Consider the following 26,654-nt stretch of genomic DNA (forward strand, 5'->3'; position numbering starts at 1 on the left):
TGTGCAAAGCAGTAATCAAAGCAAAAGGTGGCTACTTTGAAGAACCTAGAATATAAGACATATTTTCAGTTTCACACTTTTTTGTTAATTATATAATTCCACATGTGTTAATTCATAGTTTTGATGCCTTCAGAGTGAATCTACAATTTTCATAGTCATGAAAATAAAGAAAACTCTTTGATTGAGATGGTGTCCAAACTTTCGGTCTGTACTGTGTATGTATGTATATATGTGTGTGTGTGTGTATATATATATATATATATATATATATATATATGTGTATCACCAACCCATCACGAAGCATCTTTCATGTCACCAGAGCTGTTCAAAAGAAGCTGAGCTGTGATTGGTTGGTATGAGCAACAGTTTTCCTTGCAACCAATCACTAAGCATCTCTCATTTCACCAGGGCTGGTTAAAAGAAGCTGAGCTGTGATTGGTTGCTACGAGCAAGTTGTCCCACTTGACAGCACCTCAGCAGACACTGACATGGTGGGAGAAATCTAGCATCCCTGGGAACATAAGTTCCCAGCCATTGTCTGCCCCCCAGAAAGGAGCAGAGAACACATAACAGAAATGAATCCCCCCTTCTGTGTCCATATACCCATCACACATCCTCCATCCCGTAGGCACATCTTCCCTCTTAAAGGGATCATTGGCATGTAAGTCAGAGCAAATCCATCCAGCTCTGTGGTTCTGACCCCAGGGTCTCTTAAAGGGATCATTGGTATGGAAGTTAGGGCAAATCCACTCTGCGCATTGGTACAGACCCCCAGGCCTCTCTTAAAGGGATCCCCGGTATGGAAGTCAGGGCAATTGCCTTCAAATGCTCTGGTACTAACCCAAGGCTCTCTTAAAGGGATCTCCTGTATGGAAGTTAGGGCAAATCTCTCAGCGCTCTGATTCTGACCCCAGGGTTCTATTAAAGGGATCATTGGTATGCAAGTCAGGGCAAATCCCCTCTGCGCTTTGCTACTGACCCCAGGCCTCTCTTAAAGGGATCTCCGGTATGGAAGTTAGGGTAAATCCCACAGCGCTCTGATTCTGACCCCAGGCTTCTATTAAAGGGATCATTGGTATGGAAGTCAGGGCAAATCCACTCAGCGCTCTGGTTCTGATGCCAGGCCTCTCTTAAAGGGATCCCCGGTATGGAAGTTAGGACCGTTCCACTCTGTTTTCTGGGTGTGACCCCAGGCTGATGGCATGATGTGGGATATTAGTGGTAGTAGTCCGGTGGCTCTGGTTGACGGGATGATGTGGGATATTAGGGGTAGTAGTCTGGTGGCTCTGGCTGACGGGATGATGTGGGATATTAGGGGTAGTAGTCTGGTGGCTCTGGCTGACTGGATGATGTGGGATATTAGGGGTAGTAGTCTGGTGGCTCTGGCTGACGGGATGATGTGGGTTATTAGGGATAGTAGTCCGGTGGCTGTGTCGGGATTATGTGGGATATTAGTGGTAGTTGTCCGGTGGCTCTGGCTGACGGGATGATGTGGCATATTAGGGGTAGTAGTCCAGTGGCATGTATATATGTATCTAATCCTATCCTTTATGATAGTCTGCTGAGCCGTGTATCTAATCCTATCCTGTGTGTTACCGTCAGCTGAGCAGTGTAAGGCTGAGTGCAGATGGACTTTTTAGCCCTGCGGATTTTTCCACGCAGAATGGAAGAAATCCGCAGGTCAAATGACCTGCATTTTTCCTTCGGATTTCTTCCATTTTTCCTGCGGTTTTATTGCGGTTTTCCCCCTGCGGATTTGGTGACAGGGGAGATGGGAAAACCGCACAAAAGAAGTAACATGCTGCGGATTTTGTACCGCAGGAAAACCGTGCTGAAAAATCCGCAGCGTCTGCACAGCAGTTTTTTTTTCCATTGATTTTAAGGCTACTACTGTACATCACAATGCGGATATGCAACGTTTCTGCGCGGTAAAATCCGCTGCGGATCCGCTATATACAGTCATATGTAAAAGTTTGGGCACCCCTATTAATGTTAACCTTTTTTCTTTATAACAATTTTGTTTTTTGCAACAGCTATTTCAGTTTCATATATCTAATTACTGATGGTCTCAGTTATATTTCTGGATTCAAATGAGGTTTATTGTACTAACAGAAAATGTGCAATCTGCATTTAAACAAAATTTGACCGGTGCAAAAGTATGGGCACCCTTATCATTTTCTTGATTTGAACACTCCTAACTACTTTTTACTGACTTCCTGAAGCACTAAATTGGTTTTGTAACCTCATTGAGCTTTGAACTTCATAGCCAGGTGTATCAAATCATGAGAAAAGGTATTTAAGGTGGCCACTTGCAAGTAGTTCTCCTATTTGATTCTCCTATGAAGAGTGGCATCATGGGCTCCTCAAAACAACTCTCAAATGATCTGAAAACAAAGATTATTCAGCATAGCTTTTCAGGGGAAGGATACAAAAAGTTGTCTCAGAGATTTAACCTGTCAGTTTCCACTGTGAGGAACATAGTAAGGAAATGGAAGAACACAGGTACAGTTCTTGTTAAGCCCAGAAGTGGCAGACCAAGAAAAATATCAGAAAGGCAGAGAAGAAGAATGGTGAGAACAGTCAAGGACAATCCACAGACCACCTCTAAAGACCTGCAGCATCATCTTGCTGCAGATGGTGTCACTGTGCATCGGTCAACAATACAGCGCACTTTGCACAAGGAGAAGCTGTATGGGAGAGTGATGCGAAAGAAGCCGTTTCTGCAAGCACGCCACAAACAGAGTCGCCTGAGGTATGCAAAAGCACATTGGGACAAGCCAGTTACATTTTGGAAGAAGGTCCTGTGGACTGATGAAACAAAGATTGAGTTGTTTGGTCATACAAAAAGGCGTTATGCATGCTCTGTATTGTTGACCGATGCACAGTGACACCATCTGCAGCAAGATGATGCTGCAGGTCTTTGGAGGTGGTCTGTGGATTGTCCTTGACTGTTCTCACCATTTTTCTTCTCTGCCTTTCTGATATTTTTCTTGGTCTGCCACTTCTGGGCTTAACAAGAACTGTACCTGTGTTCTTCCATTTCCTTACTATGTTCCTCACAGTGGAAACTGACAGGTTAAATCTCTGAGACAACTTTTTGTATCCTTCCCCTGAAAAGCTATGCTGAATAATCTTTGTTTTCAGATCATTTGAGAGTTGTTTTGAGGAGCCCATGATGCCACTCTTCATAGGAGAATCAAATAGGAGAACTACTTGCAAGTGGCCACCTTAAATACCTTTTCTCATGATTTGATACACCTGGCTATGAAGTTCAAAGCTCAATGAGGTTACAAAACCAATTTAGTTCTTCAGGAAGTCAGTAAAAAGTAGTTAGGAGTGTTCAAATCAAGAAAATGATAAGGGTGCCCATACTTTTGCACCGGTCAAATTTTGTTTAAATGCAGATTGCACATTTTCTGTTAGTACAATAAACCTCATTTGAATCCAGAAATATAACTGAGTCCATCAGTTATTAGATATGTGAAACTGAAATACCTGTTGCAAAAACCAAAATTGTTATAAAGAAAAAAGGTTAACATTAATAGGGGTGCCCAAACTTTTACATATGACTGTATCCGCATCGTGTGCACACAGCCTAACTAATCTTATCCTGTGTGATACTGGGCTCCACCTGCAGTCTGTCAGAGGGTGGTCTGCGTTGGCACGGTAATTAATTGTGTTTATCCCAGCTTTACAGAAGGACGATAACACCATAGAAATGATAAGAATAATAGACCTCAGTTACCACAACTGTCTCCAAGGAAAACTGTTGCAGATAGCAACCAATCACAGCTCAGCTTTCATCTTTTAAACAGCTCTGGTGAATTGAAAGATGCTTAGTGATTGGTTGCTATGAGGAGTAGGCGTGACTTGATACCCACACATGCATACACACACTCAGAGAGATAGATATCTATATATAGATATCTATATATAGATATAGAATATATATAAATAAATATATATATAGCTATAATAATATATACACAGATATATATAAATCTAGAGATATAGATATATATATATATATATATATATATATCTATATCTCTAGATTTATATATATCTGTGTATATATTATTATTATAGCTATATATATTTATATATATTCTATAATTGACAGACTGCAGGTGGAGCCCAGTATGGGTACCGTTACACCTAGCGATGCACCAGCGATCCTGACTAGCGATATGACGCGGTCAGGATCGCTGGTGCATCGCTAGGTGGTCGCTAGTGAGCTGCCACTCAGGCAGATCTCACCAGCGACATCGCTGGGGACGGGGATCGCTACTTACCTGTCAGACGCGGCGATCCTGCGTCCTCCCGCCCGCGTCCACGCGTCGCTCGTCTCCACAGCAGGAAGCGCCGCAGGAAGCTGACAACGAGGAATGGTCCAGTAGCGTCTCGCGCGATCAGCGATAACCAGCGGGGGAGCCGGTCGGAGGTAAGTATCACAAGCAGCGATATCGCTAGTAATATCGCTGTAACGTCACAAAATCGGTGACTTTACAGTGATATTGCTAGCGATATCGCAGTGTGTAACGGGGGATTATCACACAGGATAAGATTAGTTACACTGCTCAGCAGTCAGTATCACACAATAGGATTAGATACACGGCTCAGCAGACTGTATCATAAAGGATAGGATTAGATACCCGGCTCAGCAGACAGTATCACACAGGATAGGATTAGATACATTGCTCAGCAGACGGTAACACACAGGATAGGATTAGATACACTGTTCAGCAGACAATATCACACAGGATAGGATTAGATACACGACTCAGCAAACAGTATCACACAGAATAGGATTAGTTACACTGCTCAGCAGACGGTAACACAGGATAGGATTAGATACATGGCTCAGCAGACTGTATCACACAGGATAGGATTAGATACACTGCTCAACAGACGGTAACACAGGATAGGATTAGATACACTGATCAGCACACAGTATCACACAGGATAGGGTTAGATACACAGCTCAGCAGACAGTATCACTCAGGATAAGATTAGATACATTGCTCAGCAGACGGTAACACACAGGAGAGGATTAGATACACGGCTCAGCAGTCAGTATCACACAGGATAGGATTAGATACACTGCTCAGCAGACAGTATCACACAGGATAGGATTAGATACATTGCTCATCAGACTGTATCACACAGGACAGGATTAGATACACAGCTCAGCACACAGTATCACACAGGATAGGAATAGATACACAGCTCAGCAACAGGATGTGCCAAAGATGAGGACATTTTCATTCCAAGAATTCCACTCATTCCATCTGATTTGCCTTATGATTTTAAATGCCTCCAGTTTCCAGTTCGGCTGTCATTTGCAATGTCCATTAACAAGGCTCAGGGGCAGTCCTTGAAAGTAGTAGGGATCGATTTGCAATCTCCATGCTTTTCTCATGATCAAGTTTACGTGGCCTGTTCAAGAGTTGGAAATGCCAAAAATCTGTTCATCTTTGCACGGAAAGGAAATAACAAAAATGTTTATGAAAAGGCTCTTGAATGAGTTGAAAATATAATACTATGCATTGATGGCATGTACTGTTTTACGTTTGAGTTTGAAAATTCAATAAAAAAATGTAAAAAAAAAAAAAAAAAAAAAGAAAATATAATACTATCAATACTTGGGTAATCATTTAGTTAATTTGTGTTGCAAATCTGTAGTGCTGAATATATGATGTGAAATGTTTTTATGTGTAATATAATCATTATAATTTGTTATAACTATCCACAGTTAGTTACTATGGCCGGGCAACGCTGGGCTCTTCAGCTAGTATATATATATATATATAAATTCCAATTTCTCATGTCATTTCTCTTGATTATATGCCATGTTCCAAAGCAGAAATGTAATATTTAAATTGCTTTTGGGTTATTACTAACAAATCTTCTGTGGACCATGATCACTATGCCTTTCTGTGTTTCAGTTCAGTTATTTTTTTTTTGTGCACGTACCTGTAGAAAAAATTATCTGTGTCTGCCTAAAAGCTTTCCATTGTGGTATTATGTTGCAAGGTGACTCAGACATTTTCTTTTAAACTTTTGCAGCCTGCGTTGGGTCACGGCGACTCAAAGACAAGTAGTGGGGGCGGCAACAGCAAACCCAATATGCTGAGATGTCGCACCTCCATTCCAACCTCTGCAGATGAGCAGCCACATATTGGGAACTACCGTCTTCTGAAAACCATTGGCAAGGGCAATTTTGCCAAGGTCAAGCTAGCTCGGCATGTGTTAACTGGAAAAGAGGTAATAATGTTTTGGTTCTCATTTGGTAGGATCTCAAAATCTGTCTCATTAATATGTGTATTTAAGTTCAATTTTTTTTTTTTTTTTTAACTTTTGTTTTTCATCAGGTTTTGAAAGAGATCCTGACAGCTGATACATATAGCTTGATCCATGGGCAGCATTTATCAGACACTGGCTGCATGATCACAGCATTTACAAGTGCTTCTCACAAAATTAGAATATCATCAAAAAGTTAATTTATTTCAGTTATTCAATACAAAAAGTGAAACTTATATATTATAAAGAGCCATTACACACAGTGATCTATTTCAAGTGTTTATTTCTGTTAATGATTATTATGGATTACCGCCAATGAAAACCCAAAAGTCATAATCTCAGTAAATTAGAATAATTAACAAAAAACACCTGCAAAGGCTTCCTAAGTGTTTAAAAAGGACTAAGTATAAAGGCCCCTTAGTCTGTTTCAGTAGGCTCCACAATCATGGGGAAGACTGCTGACTTGACAGATGTCCAGAAGGCCGTCACTGACACACTCCACAAGGAGGGTAAGCCAAAAAAGGTAATTTGCTGAAGAAGCTGGCTGTTCACACACTGCTGTATCCAAGCATATTAATGTAAAGTTGGGTGGAAGGAAAAAGTTTGGTAGAAAAAGGTGCACAAGCAACAGGGATAACCGCAGCCTTGAAAGGATTGCTAAGAACAGGCCATTCAAAAATTTGGGGGAGAATCACAAGGAGTGGACTGCTGCTGGAGTCATTGCTTCAAGAGCCACCACACACAGACGTATCCAGGACATGAGCTACAGGTGTCGCATTCCTTGTGTCAAGCCACTCATGACCAATAGATAATGCAGAAGCGTCTTACCTGGGCCAAGGAGAAAAAGAACTGGACTGTTACTCAGTGGCCCAAGGTGGTGTTTTCAGATGAAAGTAAATTTTGCATTTCATTTGGAAATCAAGATCCCAGAGTCTGGAGGAAGAGTGGAGAGACCACAATCCAAGCTGCTGGAGGTCTAGTGTGAAGTTTCCACAATCAGTGATGGTTTGGGGAGCCATGTCATCTGCTGGTGAAGGTCCACTGTGTTTTATCAAGACCAAGTGAGCGCAGCAGTCTACCAGGAAATTTTGGAGCATTTCATGCTTCCCTCTGCCAACAAACTTTTTGGAGATGGAAATATCATTCTCCAGCAGGACTTGGCGCCTGTCCACGCTGCCAAAAGTACCAATACCTGGTTTAGAAACAGTATCACTGTGCTTGATTGGCCAGCAAACCCACCTGACCTTAACCCTATAGAGAATATATGGGTGTATTGTCAAAAGGAAGATGAGAGACACCAGACCCCACAATGCAGACGAGCTGAAGGCTGCTATCAAAGCAACCTGGGCTTCCATAACACCTCAGCAGTGCCACAGTCTGATCGCCTCCATGCCATGCCGCATTGATGCAGTAATTGATGCAAAAGGAGCCCCGACCAAGTATTGAGTGCATTTACTGAACTTACATTTCATTAGTCCAACATTTCGGATTTTAAAATAATTTTTTCAAGCTGGTGTTATAATTGTAATTTACTGAGATAATAGAATCTTAGAATCGTAGAGTTGGAAGGGACCTCCTGGGCCATCTGGTCCAACCCCCTGCTCAAAAGCAGGATTCGCTAAATCATCCCAGACAGATGTCTGTCCAGCCTCTGTTTGAAGACTTCTATTGAAGGAGAACTCGCCACCTCTCGTGGCAGCCTGTTCCAATCATTGATCACTGTCAAAAAGTTTTTTCTAATATCTAATCTGTGTCTCCTCCCATTCAGTTTCATCCCATTGCTCCTAGTCTTTCCTTTTGCAAATGAGAATAAAGATGATCCTTCTACAATGTGACAGCCCTTGAGATATTTGTAGACAGCTATTGTCTCCTCTCAGTCTTCTCTTCTGCAAGCTAAACATTCCCAAATCCTGCAACCTTTCCTCATAAGACAGGGTTTGCAGACCGGTCACCATTCTGGTCGCGCTTTTCTGAACTTGCTCCAGTTTGATGTCTTTTTTAAAATGTGGTGCCCAAAACTGGACACAGTATTCCAGGTGAGGTCTTACCAAAGAGGAGTAGAGGGCAATAATGACTTCACGTGATATAGACTGTATGCTTCTGTTAATACATCCTAGAATTGCATTGGCCTTTTTTGCTGCTGCATCACACTGTTGACTCATATTCAGTCTGTGATCTATTAGTATATCCAAGTCTTTTTCACATGTGCTGTTGCTTAGCCTTATTACTCCCATTCTATATATGCTTTTTTCATTTTTATTGCCTAGATGTAGTACTTTGCATTTTTCCCTGTTAAAAACCATTCTGTTAGTTGCTGCCCACTTTGACTTTTGGGTTTTCATTGGCTGTAAGCCATAATCATCAGCATTAACAGAAATAAACACGTGAAATAGATCACTCTGTGTGTAAAGACTCTATAATGAGTTTCACTTTTTGTATTGAAGAACCGAAATAAACTTTTTGATGGTATTCTATTTTTGTGAGAAGCACCTGTATGTATTACACTGAAACGCTGCAACGTTTCGGAGAAAAACATATTTTAAAAGCCACCAGGATACTAGTCGGACAGACTGGTCCCAGGCAGCATCTGACTGGTCTCTATCCATATATGCAGGCAGAGAGCTGCCACTCCATTGGAACAGGAGGGAAGAAGCCACTGGACAGCCGCATGTCCGAATAGTCACCTGTGTGGCTCTGTCCCGTTTGACTTTTAAAGTCCGTTTTATAATGGATCCACCTTAGTTGTCACAGATCCTGGAAACCAAGAGTAAATTACGCAGTGTGTTTCTTCTTTGCTGTTAGTAAAACTCTGACCTATGAGCCCGTAAGCTCTCGTGGGCAAATATTTTAAACCAGGGTGTTCTTTGCACTTTTAAGAATAAATGTATACTAAAAAAGGAATACCATGAGGTTTATAGAAATTGCTTTTGGCAGCCTTTCAGATCTATTTAGCTGAAGAGGCAAGTAGTTTCATATTGTCATGAGACAAACTGAGTATATTTGCGTTTTATTTTATGGTTTTACTTATCACAACATAATGGGAAAAAAAATCATGCCCTTTAAAGATCTTAAAATTTCATAAATACAACCTCAGGTGAACAACAATACATGACAAATGTCTTTATTTGACAAAAGTCATGTCCAAATTGCTCTCTAGACCCCATTCTCTTTCCGGGTTTCGTTGGCTTTCAGTCTAAGGGCCCCGTCACTCATAGCGATCTCGTTAGCGAGATCGCTGCTGAGTCACAAGTTTTGTGACACAACAGCGATCTCACCAGCGAGATCGCTGTGTGTGACAGCGATCAGCGACCAGCCCCCCTGCCGGTATCGCTGATCGCTGTAGGAAAGCCCTGGACATTTTTTTGGTCGCTGATCTCCCGCTGGCCAGCACGCATCGCTGCATGTGACAGGTGGGAGACCAGCGATCAGCTGGTAACTAACGTACACATCGGGTATCTAAGGGACGCGCTCGGCGTCGCTGTGCTGATCGCTGGTGAAACTGTTTGTTTGACAGCTCACCAGCGATCACATAGCGACTTACCAGCGATCCTGACACATTGATATCGTTGTCGGGATTGCTGTTGAGTCGCTATGTGTGACTACAGCTTTAGACCACTCTCTTCTTTTGTGTGCTGCCTGAGTCCTGATTGTTCAGTCTGCCTCTAGCTGTTTGTATTGCTCATGTGCTGATCAAATACCAATTTTGGTAAAGAAAAAAACTTGCGGACAGTGCTTTTCCTGCCAAACCCTACGGATGGCGAAAAAAAGCATTGATTTTTATCTGACTGTCTGTGAACTTACACACAGTTGGAAAACCAGCTTTTATGGGATCTAGCAAGTGTGGATTATTAGGGTAAGGAAGGGCATGTGGAAACGACCATATATTTTATCATCCCAGAGAATCGTCCCTATTATGCAAAGCACACTCTGATAAAACTTTTCATCAGTGCGTTGAGCATAGTGCAATCTGATTTTCTCGTATAAGATAGAGGAAAAAAAAAATTCCATTCTGTGAGTTTGCAGAAATCAGACTAAAGTCAGATTTTTTTTTTTTTTCTCCCCCTGGAAGACCAGATGTTTCCCAGCTCACAATGTAGAATGCCCACCCCATGTACAGTGTTTAATAGTCATAAGATTATATTGTGTGTTTTTATTTGTGGTCATGAGCTGCGTTTACATGCAGACGGATGTGAAACCGTACTTACCATAGAAGCATGAAGAGTGCAGGGTCATAAATAATGCTGCAGTCAAATAGTCGTATTGCATGCTTGCTAAACTCTGACAACACTTAATTATTGTGTTATGTGATGCCTTAAAGGGATGTTCTGTTAAGGAGAAGCTATGACTAGTGATGAGAGAATATGCTGAGATGAGGTGTTTTCTGACTATGCTCGGTTGCTAACCGAGTGTCTTCGGCGTGCTTGGATAATCTGTTTGCGTCCCCGCGGCCGCATGTCTTGCGGCTGTTCGACAGCTGCAACGCAAGCAGGGATTGCCTAACAGACAGACAATCCCTGCATGTGTTGCAGCTGTTGATCAGCCGCGAGACATGCATCCACGGGGACGCGAACATATTTTTCGAGCACCAGGAAGACACTCAGATAGCACATGAGCATGCTGGGATAACACCATGTTGGGGCCAGGATAGATGTTATCAGGTGCAAGGTATTACTAGCATATAGATGTAGCCAGGCCCTGTGCCTTTGATTGTGTAACCTCCCCTGGTGTGCTAGGCAATTGGTAATTTATCCCAAATCAGTTCCCACAATCTCTCTCACCTGATCCTCTACTCAGTCCTATATATTCAGATGCCTCCTAAGGGGGCACGTGTCTCCCTGCAGCATAAGTATCACTGCAGCAAAAGTATTGTGAAGATGCAGTTATTACAACGGCATTCACAGCAGGAGTCAGGACCCCACACTATGTACCTGTCTCTTTTCGGTATGTCTGCTGAGTAAGCACTTCTTATTACTTGTATCTAGCTTTTCAATTCACCCTCCTACTCCTTCACCATGTGCCCTCACAGTTTTTGCTCCTTTAATCCTCACTCTCCTTTGTTATCCCCAAACCCCAGCACTCTCTAACCAAATATAATCATCTCCATTTCCCTCCTCCCCACCTGACCTCCTCTGCTGACCTGCTCCTCAACCTCAAATCTGTCCGAATGAAACCTAAAGCAAGCTGCCCACTCTCCTTCTCCCATCTGCTCTCCCTTTCTCTGCTTCTCACTGCTGGTGACATATCTCCCAATCCTGGACCCCCACGGCTCATAACCTCCATTACTACCCCTTCCTACTGCTCCCTATCTAATAAAAACTACCGCAATCTTTTCAATGTAAAACCCGTGCCATTGACACCCAACCCCCTGCTCCCTCTCTTTGGAGCACTTTGGAATGCCCGCTCCATCTGCAATAAGCTTCATGCGATTCATGACCTCTTTCTCTCTTGCAATCTTGCCTTTCTCAGCCTCACAGAAACCTGGCTGACACCCTCTGACACCGCCTCCCCTGCCGCACTGTGTTACGGCGGCCTCCACTTCACCCACACTCCTCGCCCTGGCAACAGACATGGTGGAGGAGTGGGCCTTCTCCTTTCTTCCAACTGCACCTTTAACCTAATGCCACCTCTTCCCTCCCTAATCCTCCCCTCTTTTGAAGTCCACTCTGTCCGCATCTACTCTCCCTCCAACCGGCAGTCATATACTGACCTCCAGGCCCGACCACTGCCTTCATTGACCAATTCTCTACCTGGCTTCTTCACTTTCTTTCAACTGACATGCCCACGATCGTCATGGGTGACTTCAACATCCCCACTGATACCCTTCAGTCAGCAGCCGTCAAACTCCTGTCCCTTGCTTCATCCTTTGGACTTACTCAGTGGTCCTCCTCAGCCACCCACACAGATGGACATACATTAGACCTGGTCTTCACCCGCCTCTGCTTTCTTTCTAACTTCACCACCTCCCCTCTCCCTCTATCCGACCACCATCTACTCACTTTCTCATCCCTGTCCTCCTCTCCTGGCACCCATGTCCAGCAACATGCGCACCCCCACAAAAACCTTGCACACCTAGACACCCACGCGCTCTCTGACTTTATCATACCACTTGCATCCATATCCTCACTCCAAGACACAGACAGTGCCACTGCTTTCTACAATGCCACTCTCGCATCAGCTATTGACACGTTCACCCCTCTCATGGCAGAATGCGACGTACCAACAGACAATCCTGGCACAATAACACCACTAGAAAGCTCCGGCAAGTATCCAGGACTGCAGAGCGGCGTTGGAAGAAAACAAATTCGGAAGACGACTTCACTGCATTCAAACAGGCAACACTCGATTTCAAATCTGCCCTCGCCTCTGCTAAACAGGCCTACTTCACAACCCTCGTATCTTCCCTATCCTACAATCCCAAACAGTTATTCAAGACTTTCAACTCCCTCCTCCGCCCACCACTGCCCCCTCTAACCTCCCTCATCTCTGCTGAGGACTTTGCCACACACTTCAAAAATAAGATCGACCAAACAAGGCAAGTCTTCATTGTTTAATCACCACAACCCCTTTATACAACCCCTTTATATACCAGACCAATGCCCAAACCCCATAACCTCCCTCTCCAACATCAATGAAGGGGAGCTTAATCACCTCTTCTCCAAATCTAACCTCACAACCTGTGCACTTGACCCCATCCCACCTCCTCCCCAACCTCACCACCACACTTATCCTATTCCTAACCCACCTCTTCAACCTATCGCTAACGTCCGGTGCCTTCCCTTCTGCTTTTAAACATGCCACAATCACGCCTATCCTTAAAAAGCCAACCCTCGACCCAACCGCTATGTCCAGCTATCGCCCAATATCACTGCTCCCAATTGCTTCCAAACTCCTGGAGCTGCACGTCCACGCTGAACTTTCCTCCCACCTCTCATCTAACTTGCTCTTTGACATTCTACAATCTGGTTTCCGCCTCCATCACTCCACTGAGACAGCCCTGACCAAGATTACTAACGACCTACTTACAGCCGAAGCAAACGGACAATACTCTATACTCCTGCTTCTAGACCTGTCCTCTGCATTCGACACAGTTGACCACTGCCTCCTACTACAGATCCTCTCCTCCTTTTGGCATCAAAGATCTCACGCTATCCTGGATCTCCTCATACCTCTCAAACCGCACATTCAGCGTCTCCCACTCCCACATTACCTCCTCATCCCACACTCTCTCTGTTGGAGTCCCCCAAGGCTCTGTTCTAGGACCCCTACTCTTCTCAATTTATACCCTTGGCCTGGGTCAACTCATAAAGTCCCATGAATTCCAGTACCACCTTTATGCTGACGACACTCAGATCTACCTCTCTGGCCCAGACGTCACCTCTCTGCTGTCCAGAATCCCGGAGTGTCTATCAGCCATATCCTCCTTCTTCTCCTCTCACTTCCTCAAGCTCAATGTGGACAAATCCGAACTCATCATCTTTCCTCCATCTCACAGATCTTCCTTACCTGACCTATCTATCACAATTAATGACATCACACTTTCCCCAGTACCGGAAGTCCGCTGCCTCGGAGTAACCCTTGACTCTGACCTGTCCTTCAAACCACACATCCAAGCTCTTTCTACCTCCTGTTGCCTCCAGCTCAAAAATATTTCCAGAATCCATCCTTTCCTCAACCCTCAATCTACTAAAACGCTTGTGCACGCCCTCATCATCTCCCGCCTCGACTACTGCAACATCCTTTTCTGTGGTCTCCCTGATAACACCCTCGCACCTCTCAAGGCCATCCTTAACTCTGCTGCCCGACTAATTCATCTCTCTCCTCGCTACTCCTCTGCTTCTCCACTCTGCAAATCTCTTCACTGGCTTCCATTCCTTCAGCGTATCCAGTTCAAATTACTAATACTGACATACAAGGCCATCTATAACCTGTCTGCCCCATATGTCTCTGAACTAATTTCCCGATATCTTCCCTCACGTAATCTCCGATCCTCCCAAGACCTCCTTCTCTCCCCCACACTTATTCGCTCCTCACCCAACCGCCTCCAAGACTTCTCCCGAATAGCCCCCATCCTCTGGAATTCTTTGCCCCAACATGTCCGACTATCAACCACATTCGGATCCTTCAGACGGAGCCTGAAAACCCACCTCTTCAAGAAAGCCTACAGCCTGCAATGACCCCACTACCGGAGATATCACCTCAACCAACACCGGAACTGCTGCAACCCCCCAACCTACTGTCTCCTTTCCCACCATCCTGTAGCATGTAAGCCCTCAAGGGCAGGGTCCTCTCCCCTCTGTATCAGTCTGTGATTGTTAGTTTGCTTACCGTAAGTGATATCTGTAATTTGTATGTAACCCCTTCTCATGTACAGTACCATGGAATCAATGGTGCTATAGAAAGAAATAATAATGTGAGCACGCTCGCTCATCGCTAGTTAGGACATATCTACAGGATATATTATAAGTTCTTCCTACTGGAATATGCCTATAAATTTGTCGACAGGTCAATTGTATCAAAGTGTAAATGTCTCAATTTCTTTTGTGTTTTTGTTTTAGGTTGCTGTAAAAATTATAGACAAGACACAACTAAATTCTTCTAGTTTGCAAAAGGTATGTAGGAGAAGGGGGATCTTTGCTACACTTATTTTTTTTTTTTGGGTGGGATTGCATCAAAACAACCCTTGGTGACTGCACAGAGAACATTTGGCATTCTTCTCTAGCGACTTGTGCTTTGCAGCAGTGCTAGTAAATTTCCAGTGTTAGTAAATTTAGCTTGGAGCAGGATTCACATATCCTTCTCTCGTTATTGGCACTTTTTATAGCAGTTTTATTGTTGATAGTTCCCTGCATTCGTACTTATCAATTACGACACTGATTACTTTAATGCCAGAAAAGAACGATTGTAATGGAGCAGCGCGAACAACCATAAAACATATTTCTAGCTACTCATTCATAAGGCTCTCTTTCTAGGATATTGATAATACAAGTCTTTTGCGCATCAGTTTTATTAAGAAGCGCACTTTTCGCCAGTGATCTCTTTATTAAGATCAGCGTAAAGCACGCCTGTCTTAGTAATAGTCCTGAAGTTAAACTACTACGTAAAAAAAGAAAATAAAAATGATAGAATTGCCGGTTCACCTTTTTGTCAGCTCGCCTCCCAAACAGATTGAGTAAAATGGTGCCAATAAAAAGATTACTGCTCCACCAGCAAAAAGAAAATGTGCCGCACATGGGAACACCCAAAAAAAAAAAACTCCAATAACATATGTGGGTTTTTTTTAATTTTATTACACCTTCCAAATAATTTTAAGTATATTACAGTAAGATCATACTTCATAAAAGTCAACAGAAAAATAAAATTCTGGACTTTAGAAGCCAAGAATGAAGCTTGTCCACGGAGGGGAAGAGGCAAGGAATGAATTTGCACACGGCAGATAAGGCGCAGATATTCTTGTGATGGCTTATTAGGAGTAAATCCCAACACTTCAAGTTGCTTATGTAGCCATAGGGGAATGCAGAATGAATGCAGGCTTGGACTGAGGGCCCAGGCACTGACACTTGCTGGCATACTTGCCAGCAGCTGCCTAGGGCCCCCACTGCTCGAGGGGCCTCCAGCCAGTGGCTATGGGGCACTTGAGTCAAGCGGGCCCGTCCTGTGCCAGCATAGCAGCAGCGGGAGACAGGATCCTGTCCCCGCTGCTAAAGCTAAAAGAATATTCACACTTCCCCACGCCCCTATGGGCATGGAGAGACGTGAATACCATTTCTCTTTAGCAGCGGGCAGCGTTAGCTGCACTACCGCACCACACACAGACACACAGCGCAGCTCACCTCCCCGCCCGGCTGGATGATTTCATCATCCAGCTCGCTGTCTCAGACAGAAAGCTGCTGGGCAGAAAGCAGGACACCGAGATGTGCTGCGGGGATGTGAGCTGTGCTGTGTGTCTGCATGTGTGTGTGTGGTGCAGTGCTTTGTGTGTGTGTGTGTGTGGTGCGGTGCTTTGTGTGTGTGTGGTGCTGTGCTTTGTGTGTGTGTGTGGTGCGGTGCTTTGTGTGTGTGGTGCTGTGCTTTGTGTGTGTGTGATGCGGTGCTTTGTGTGTAAGAGAGAGCCGTGGTGGGGGGAGGCAGTGATGGGCAATGGTGGTGGGGGGGAGGCAGTGATGGAGGTGATGGACAATGATGGTGGTGGGGGAGGCAATGATGGGGATGATGTGCAATGATGGGGTTGGGGGAGGCAATGATGGAGGTGATGAAATGGACAATGAGGGTGGTGGTGGAATGGGCAGTGATGGGGGTGGTGAGGGAGAATGATAGGGGTGGTGTGGGAGAAGGCAATGATGGAGGTGGTGATGAGGACAATGATGGGGGTGGAGAAGGGCTGCATTATACTTTGAGGGGGCTACATTATATTCTGTGGGGGACTGCATTATTCTCAGGGGACTACATTATATTCTGGGGGGCTACAGTATACTCTGTGGGGGAGCTGCATTATATTCTGTGGTGGTGCTGCATTATACTATATGAGGGGGGCTGCATTATACCCTACGAGGGTGCTAAATTATATTCTATGGTGGGGACTGCGTTATACCTTATGAGGGGGTTGCATTATATTTTGTGCTGCATTATACCCTATGAGGGGGGCTGCATTATATTCTATGAGGGAGGCTACATTATATTCTATGAGGGGTCTACTCCTCTATGATTCTACCCCAACCCCTGCTACATCATTAAGACGTGTACCACCTTATATTATACCCTGATATTAGTGTGTTTTACCACACAATTGGTGGTCTTGTATTTATTTCTATGTAGCTACATAGTGGGCCCCAAGAATGAATTTCTCTGGTGGGCCCAAGGTGCTCCAGTCCGACTCTGAATGAATGGATCGTCTCCGGACTCCTGAGAATAATTGCTGTCTTCCCATAGGAAGATGGAGCAGAACTTCAATCTGACCTGGAATTCTCCTTTTCAGCAGACTCTCCTTTTCTCAGTGCTGACGTCCCCAGCCTCCGCCTGCCTGCTTCCTAGAGGAGACCATGTGCATGCCTTATACAAGGTGACAACACGGTGTCTGGAGGTGGTTTTCGGAAGCGGCAGTCTGAAGTTATGCTGACATTATACCTTTATGCTATTTTTACAATTTTCAAAGACCTATAATGTCACGGCTGAATATTAGCTACTCACCCACTGATGTTTCCTGGGAAGTGGCCCTCCATCTGTAAGGTTGGGTATTATCCGTAAGCGTACAAAACCATGGAGAATATGGATGCAACATTTAACATGGTGTGAGCTGTTTACCTGATCACTTGAAGGTCATGGCGCGAAACTTTAGAGCTGGGGAACCCTAGTAAAGGACGAGGGGTCTGTCATTCACAGCAGTAATGCATTTTTGGTCCTATACTAGGGTCACCACTGGTGAAAATGACCTTCATTTTCTTTTGACTTCTATAATGCCTGAGAGAGGATTTTTAACTAAAATGTTGCTTTATTAGCAATTGTATTCTGACTTTGGTGTCAAATCTTGGTCTGGATATCCGGTCATGAGAATAAATGATCACTTGGCCCCTTCTACAGTGCTGTCCCACACTTCAACAATCTTGGGTATATTTTTTTTTACTCTGGCTACAGGAAACCTAAAAGATGCACATCCTAATGAACGTGGCGCAACTTTGGCCAGTGGACTTTTGATCAAGACTGACAAAGTGCCATTCCTGGGGAATTCTTCTTTAGTCTCTTAGGACCTGATTCATTAAGACTACCATTGTGCACGTCAGTCATAATTATGGAATAAGATGCTCCTAAGTCATTAAGAGTTGCACACCACTCAATGATTTAGGCACATCTTATCGGTGTCGTACGCCTCCATACGTCTCGTCAGAAATGCTACTCCAATCGTGAGACTGGAGTAACATTTCTTGTGTAAATTACGCTGCAAAATTTGATTTGCCCCAGTTCTGCCCACCTCGGCGGAGCTGGCAGAAATTAGCGTGCAAATTCCAACAGCCGCCATATTTTTTTTTTTTTGTGTAACTTCATTTGAAGTCATTTCACGACCGTATTCTGGAGAAAAACGTTTCGTGTACACTCATGAAATGCCTTCAAATGTATATATATTTTTTTGCACAACATTAAGTTATGCAAAAAAAAATGTCTTTATCTGGCCCTTAGTCTCTTGTCTTCTGCATGTTTTAAGTTTTGGTTGGATCCTTTTTCAGTTGTTGTGCAAATCTGCGCAATGTAAGGAATTGACAAGGTTTCTCCTCCTGGTTCCACCAGTGATTAACTAATTGCAGCAGTGATAGCAGACACTGTTTGCTGCGCTGGTTCGTATATCGGCACGTTGTACATATAGGATCGGCTGTGCTGGGTCTTTTGTACTCGACTCATCCATTGCTAAATGTACATCTTCTGTTGTATGGAGCAGTGCAATCAATGAAGGAGTTCCTTATCTCCATAAAGTAGATCCACGGTGACCTCAAGAGTCTAAACTGATTGGACGTCAATTCGGAGAACCCCTAGTTTACCCTATAACTATTTACTAATGATGAGCGAACGTGCGCGGATAAGGTGTTATCTGAGCATGCTCGGGTGCTACCGAGTTTCTTCAGCGTGTTTGAAAAATCTGTTTGAGTCAGCGCCGCAGTTGTTAGACAATCCATGCATGTGTTGCGACTGACGCACAGCCGTGGCAACTCAAGCTTTTTTTTTCGAGCACGCCGCAGACACTCGGTTAGCACCCGAGCATACTCAGATAACACCTTAATCCCAGCACGTTCGCTCATCACTACTGTTTATACATGCTCATTAATGATCTAAAATGTAGACTCTAAATGAATACTGATGAATGATCTATGTGACTGATCTTGCTCAGTTGCTCAATCTTTTTCTTTTTTTTTTTAACAGCTCTTCAGAGAAGTGCGAATAATGAAGGTTCTGAATCATCCGAACATAGGTACCAAGATTTTTGCATTGTAACTGCTTTATCTGAATGCCGTGTAATCTGAATTTCTATTCTAAAAAAATATATCTATATTATATTTGGTGATTTTTCATTGCAGCAAATGTGATTGTGTAAATCATCCAATAGGCCATAAAAAAAGACACGCCCGTGAGATTTATTATCTGGATCCTGACATTATCAATGTATTTATTTTTTTTTTATTGGAGCTATGCATCTGTCCGCCTTGTCACGATCGCTGAATGATAAAACAATGGGATGAGATCGGCTGTTTGCAGCAATAGACAGCACTATAATTTAGCAAGTCAGTTTTAATTTTTTTTCTGTTCTAAAGACCTAACGCTGCTGACAAGTTTTGTTTTGTGTAGGAAAATCCTTTTTTTTTTACACATGGGAATGTGTGAGTTTCCCTTGGCATAGGAAACTTTTTTCTTATTTGCTTGGTGTTAACCCTTTCTTCTTTTTTGCTTTTATTTCAGTAAAATTATTTGAAGTTATAGAGACGGAGAAGACGTTGTACCTTGTGATGGAATATGCCAGCGGAGGTTTGTGTTTCATTTGTCTTGTATAATTCCTATTCATTGTATGGGAAATGGCTTCTGTAAACAGCACACCCTATAAGCCTAATAATTTACATGTCTTGTATCACGGCACTTCACATTCCTATAAATCGGACCGCAGTGCACGGACTGGCCGACGGCTCTCCTGACTCAAGCGTGACCGCCTCACGTATTTCTATGCAGCTGTCACGCTCAGGTCGGGATAGCCGCTGGCCAGTCCGGGCACTATGGTCAAATTTATACAGCTCTCTGACTGCTTGTTTATGTAGTATCCCTGTCTGTACTGTGATATAGAACTAAAATATTATGCAATCTCCCTGAACATCGCTGCGTCTGCATTTGGGTGGTTTGCAGGAAACCTGTAACTTTATTGATGACGGCACAGGACTTCCTTTTGTCCAAAAAGGTCTAGAGGGCATGATGAGAAAACATGATCTATATGTTCCTAGTCACAGATCTGGAATAACTACATTTTTTTTTTTTTAGTGTTACATCACAATTAGTGATTTCTTGCTGTTTTTTGTTTTTGGGTTTTTTTTTTTGTACTGCCAGGATAATTTTTTGCAATCACTCGAATTATTAAAAAAAAAATCATATTTAGAATTGTATATTTAAATATAAATACATTTCCTAAAAGTGGTGCCCTGTCACGTTTTAAAAAGGCAACTTCATTCAGTTTTACGTAGACATGCAAGGTTTTTTTTCCTTGTTTTTTTTGTTTTTTTTTAAATACACCATACTTCAAGTATATTTGTGCTTAAAAAAATCTTATCCAAACACCTAAAGCATAGAACACCTCCAAACAATAAAAGATGGGGATATTCTGACCGCCAGTCGTCCACAAGGAAGTAGATTGGTGGTCTTAAATTTTAAATAGACTGTTTCAATAAAATGAAAAGTTTTAAATATACTGCTTAAACACGCCGACCACACTTCCGTGGACATGGAAGGTCAGTAGTACAATCATTCTGTGCTCTTAGCGTAGTATTGATCTCGGCAGCACATTTCCCGGTTACACATTACGATGTGCTTCCGAGAGCGAGGAATTTTTAAACGAGCTTAAAAAAAAAAATCGCCCAATGAATGAGTATTTTGCCTCGTGTAAAAGGGCATTTGATGTGACTGAGATCTGTGACATCTGTAGGAAATTGATCCAACGTGCCAGTCCCAATGTAGCATGTATAAGCAGATGACTGAAAGACAAATCCTCCATAAAGAATAGGAAGGTTTTATTTTAGGAAAATGACCACTGATGGGGAACACGAGAATATCCTTCGGTGTATTTGACTGACTCGGACCAGTTTCATCACCTTTCAGATTGGTCAGATATCTGTGTTGGGGCACCGTCACACATAGCGACTCACCAGCGATCCCGACAACGATATCAACCTGTCAGGATCACTGGTGAGTCGCTATGTGATCGCTGGTGAGCTGTCAAACAGGCAGCTTCACCAGCGATCAGCAGCAGCGACACCGAGCGCGCGGCGTCGCTGTGTACATTAGTTACCAGCGTGCTGATGCAGGGAACTGGTAACTAAGGTACACATCGGGTTTCTAAGGGGCGTGCATCACTTAGAAACTCTCTGTGTACCTGAGTTACCAGCTCCCTGCATCAGCGCGCTGGTAACCAAGGTGCACAGAGGGTTTCTAAGCACAGCGCAGTGCTTAGAAACCCTGTGTTTACCTTAATTACCAGCTGATCGCTGGTCTCCCCGCCTGTCACACGCAGCGAAGCGTGCTGGCCGGTGGGAGACCAGCGACCAAAGAAATGTCCAGGGCTTTCCTACAGCGATACCGGCAGGGGGGCCGGTCGCTTATCGCTGTCACACACAGTGATCTCGCTGGTGAGATCGCTGTTACGTCACAAAACTTGTGACTCAGCAGCGATCTCGCTAGCGAGATTGCTATGTGTGACGGAGCCCTTAGATGCAACTTCAAGTAAATTAGAACTAATCTTCATGTATTCAGCAGAGCTAAATAGAAGAGAAGTTGCCATAATTGAGGTGCTCAGAGCCAACAAATGTCCTGATTGGGAGCAGGAGGCGATTACTTGTAGAATATTGATGTATTATAAGAAGTTGATAAATATGGTAGAAAGAAAAATGTGGTTTTATCTAAAAAAAAAAACAAAAAAAACAACATACTGTACATAACCACAAGAACACATCTCACATGAGACATTTAATTTTGTTAATACAGTGCCTACAAGTAGTATTCAACCCCCTGCAGATTTAGCAGGTTTGATAAGATGCAAATAAGTTAGAGCCTTCAAACTTCACACAAGAGCAGGATTTATTAACAGATGCATAAATCTTACAAACCAAAAAGTTATGTTGCTCAGTTAAATTTTAATAAATTTTAAACATACAAGTGTGGGTCAATTATTATTCAACCCCTAGGTTTAATATTTTGTGGAATAACCCTTGTTTGCAATTACAGCTAATAATCGTCTTTTATAAGACCTGATCAGGCCGGCACAGGTCTCTGGAGTTATCTTGGCCCACTCCTCCATGCAGATCTTCTCCAAGTTATCTAGGTTCTTTGGGTGTCTCATGTGGACTTTAATCTTGAGCTCCTTCCACAAGTTTTCAATTGGGTTAAGGTCAGGAGACTGACTAGGCCACTCCAACACCTTGATTTTTTGCCTCTTGAACCAGGCCTTGGTTTTCTTGGCTGTGTGCTTTGGGTCGTTGTCTTGTTGGAAGATGAAATGACGACCCATCTTAAGATCCTTGATGGAGGAGCGGAGGTTCTTGGCCAAAATCTCAAGGTAGGCCGTGCTATCCATCTTCCCATGGATGCGGACCAGATGGCCAGGCCCCTTGGCTGAGAAACAGCCCCACAGCATTATGCTGACACCACCATGCTTGACTGTAGGGATGGTATTCTTGGGGTCGTATGCAGTGCCATCCAGTCTCCAAACGTCACGTGTGTGGTTGGCACCAAAGATCTCGATCTTGGTCTCATCAGACCAGAGAACCTTGAACCAGTCTGTCTCAGAGTCCTCCAAGTGATCATGAGCAAACTGTAGACGAGCCTTGACATGACGCTTTGAAAGTAAAGGTACCTTACGGGCTCGTCTGGAACGGAGACCATTGCGGTGGAGTACGTTACTTATGGTATTGACTGAAACCAATGTCCCCACTGCCATGAGATCTTCCCGGAGCTCCTTCCTTGTTGTCCTTGGGTTAGCCTTGACTCTTCGGACAAGCCTGGCCTCGGCACGGGAGGAAACTTTCAAAGGCTGTCCAGGCCGTGGAAGGCTAACAGTAGTTCCATAAGCCTTCCACTTCTGGATGATGCTCCCAACAGTGGAGACAGGTAGGCCCAACTCCTTGGAAAGGGTTTTGTACCCCTTGCCAGCCTTGTGACCCTCCACGATCTTGTCTCTGATGGCCTTGGAATGCTCCTTTGTCTTTCCCATGTTGACCATGTATGAGTGCTGTTCACAAGTTTGGGGAGGGTCTTAAATAGTCAGAAAAGGCTGGAAAAAGAGATAATTAATCCAAACATGTGAAGCTCATTGTTCTTTGTGCCTGAAATACTTCTTAATACTTTAGGGGAACCAAACAGAATTCTGGTGGTTTGAGGGGTTGAATAATAAATGACCCTCTGAATAAACTTTTCACAATTTAAAAAAAAATTAAACAAAGAAATAACATTCTTTTTTGCTGCAGTGCATTTCACTCTTCCAGGCTGATCTACAGTCCAAATGTCACAATGCCAAGTTAATTCCGAATGTGTAAACCTGCTAAATCTGCAGGGGGTTGAATACTACTTGTAGGCACTGTATATATTTTATTCACGAAGGCCAGGTTCACATTTCGTTAGTGGCCCTGCGTTCAACGGGATCTGTTACATAGCGGCACTAACGCTATGTAACGGATGCGTTAATGCACACCCATTGGCGGCAATGATACTAACGCATCCAAACGCATTCCATCACTGTCCCCATTGGGGCTCACAATATAAATTCCCTATCAGTATGTCTTTGGTGTGTGGAAGGAAACCCATACAAATGTGAGGAGAACATTGAAATTCTTTTGTAATTATTTATTTATTTTGATAGACCTACATTAGTATGTTCATTTCATGCAGACTATCCCAAACATACAAGTAGGATTCCTGGCCATCTATTTGTGCATGTTCTACCACAACTCCATTAGCTTCTTTTTTTTGGCTTTCAGCTATAATAAATGGTTTATTATTGCTCCAGGTCAGTGGCTACGTTCCCACAATTAGTTTTTAATGTTACAGATTTTCTGCGCCAATTCAAAAAAATCTAGGTTTACTTGCGTTTTTGATTTTTTTTTTTTTTTTCTTTCCTTGCCATTTTATGTCGTTTATTCAGCTGCATTTTTTTTTGTCTTATTTTGATGTTTCCTGTTTTAACTAAAGCCACTTTGTTTTGGAAGCTTTCTGTCACTTAGCTTTGATAAAACATTATTGATGATGTCATGTGTGTATTATAGGTGTTATAAGTACGCTTCCGCTGTGGAATGCAATAAACAAAATAGGCAGTTTTTGAACTCCCTAAAATACTTGGCCTTCAGGTATGGAAAACTAAAATAGAGACTTTATTTTCATCACTGATGCAACGTCGTGTGTTTAAAAACGTAAAAACATTTGATACAAGTATACTCCATCGCAGATCATTTTCTAGCTTCCCCACAAAGTTCACCGTATTGTTTAAGTTTGTGATATAATCGAAATTGAAATCACTGATAGGGTCGACTGTGCGGTAGAAAAAACTTTCTGTATGTGCACAAGGATTTTTTTTTTCTTCTCAGAATTACATATTAGTTGTGCCAACTGCAAATAGAACAGAAAATAGGTCCTGTTTCTTTAGGCTACTTTATGGTGGCTCTGTGCACATCTGCATCATGATTTCCTTCAGAAACTGAAGCCTGTTTGTTAGGAAATCCCTGCATGTGTTGCGGCTGTTGAACAACCGCGAGACATGAAGCCGCGGGGACTCAAACACATTTTTTGAGCATGTTGAAGACACTCGTTTAGCACCCAAGCATGCTCAGATAACACCTTATCCTGGCACGTTCGCTCATCACTAGTAACTATTGTGTTATCGGTCAATTTTAGGAACAGATGAGTAATAAGAGAAGTTCTGCCTGTTGTGCTTATTCTTCCATTTTAATAAGACCTGTAATGGAACCCAATCGGACCATTTAATCATCGGTGTGGCAGGGGTCCTTCTACTTCTGTTTTTTTTTTTTTAAATTCGTTTATTAAACCGCAAACAAATATACAATACACACATTGGCATATAAATTTAAGCTTGCTACATGACATACATATGCTTCGTATGACATTAAAATGTAAAGCAAATGTGCACACCATCTGCATACAGAATAAAGTAAAACATAATACCAATTAAATCACAATGGCTTTGTGTTATTATTTCAGTGATGACATCTACCTAGCTTCTAAACGTGCCTACATCTACAAGAACATAAACTTAAACTATTCCGCAGCCTACTTCCACATAATTAGCTGTTTACTATACGACATCTCTACTCTACAAAGTGAGGTGAGAGGAATTCCACCTCTCCCAAATCTTTTCGAGTTTACCCGGGCACCCTCTGTTTTGATATAACGTACGTTAATATGGGATAATCGAATTCACCAAGCTGACCCAGGACCCGAGTGAAGGAGATGAACCTCCCATCCAGCGTAATGCCAGTCTTCTACTTCTGTTTTACATTAGTTATCTGCAAAAAAACTGGTACAGACAAACAGAATATTAAAATGCGTTCGATCTCCTAAGACCTGCAACGTAAAAATCCACTGATCCCAGCAAAGAGCAAACAGATGAACGGCAAACTAGGGCACACAAATCACCACATTAACAGACGGAGCTATTTATCTGAAGTATTGCGGTATATATTTCAGTCAAAAAACGGAGGCGCTTGCATGAAAAAACATGAATATTTCAATGTAAAGCGAAAAAGAAAGAAATATGCAGCACTCACCGATATAGCTGAAAAACTGTGAGTCTTTATTTCACATGAATTCCATCAATAGATATGTGGACATGCAGGACGTAAGAGGAATGCTAGGAGAGGGAGGTGCTGGACAACGGCCGTTGCATATTTCTTTTTCGCTTTACGTAAAAATCCATTGCCCTAGATAAGAGACCATGAGAATGCTTTTTTTTCTCCAAAAAGGGGAAAAAAAATATATATATCTTTTGTTCTACTGTCCATACATAGTCCTGTATAATTTAATAATTACCTGTTCACACCTCTGAGATTTCCTACTTACAGTATGTTAAAATGTAGTCATAGATTTGTAACCATAGCAGTAGGAGTGATATTGCTTCCATATAACCCATCCAGATGTGTATATGATGGGTAAGATACAAATATATCTGGTATTTTATCTATAGACATTTCTAAAGCAGATTGAGTTGATAGCAGCAATTCTATTTATGGCAAAACAAGCTGCAAACGTTAGTAGTGATCTCCTTTTTGGACTAGTATTTGCTTTAGTCTTGAGATGTTGGCAGAATATCAGCACTAGTCTTCCACTACACTACTGTTCACCTCACTTCTGTGTTGCAGAAGATGATCTTCTGCAACAGAGGAGTAGAGGGCAGTAATGACTTCACTAGACTGTATGCTTCTGTTAATACATCCTAGAATTGCATTTGCCTTTTTTGCTGCTGCATCACACTGTTGACTCATATTCAGTCTGTGATCTATTAGTATACCCAAGTCTTTTTCACATGTGCTGTTGCTTAGCCCTATTCCCCCCATTCTGTATATACTTTTTTCATTTCTATTTCCCAGATGTAGTACTTTGCATTTTTCCCTGTT

At 42.9% G+C, this 26,654-nt stretch overlaps 1 protein-coding gene across 11 annotated transcripts in view; it reads left to right on the plus strand.

Moving 5' to 3' along the window:
• Positions 1-26,654, plus strand: part of MARK2 (microtubule affinity regulating kinase 2) — a 190,283-nt gene that overhangs the window by 105,023 nt on the left and 58,606 nt on the right. For all 11 annotated transcript variants that reach the window (XM_073554561.1, XM_073554569.1, XM_073554570.1 and 8 more), the window contains exons 2-5: positions 6,070-6,267; positions 14,859-14,912; positions 19,207-19,255; positions 19,741-19,806. In XM_073554561.1, coding sequence (XP_073410662.1) covers positions 6,070-6,267; positions 14,859-14,912; positions 19,207-19,255; positions 19,741-19,806 — 367 coding nt within the window. The remainder of the gene's footprint in view (positions 1-6,069; positions 6,268-14,858; positions 14,913-19,206; positions 19,256-19,740; positions 19,807-26,654) is intronic.

The sequence above is a fragment of the Dendrobates tinctorius genome, unplaced genomic scaffold (genome assembly GCF_039654945.1).
Source record: "Dendrobates tinctorius isolate UK_male_01 unplaced genomic scaffold, ASM3965494v1 ptg000211l, whole genome shotgun sequence".
Lineage (NCBI taxonomy): Eukaryota > Metazoa > Chordata > Amphibia > Anura > Dendrobatidae > Dendrobates > Dendrobates tinctorius.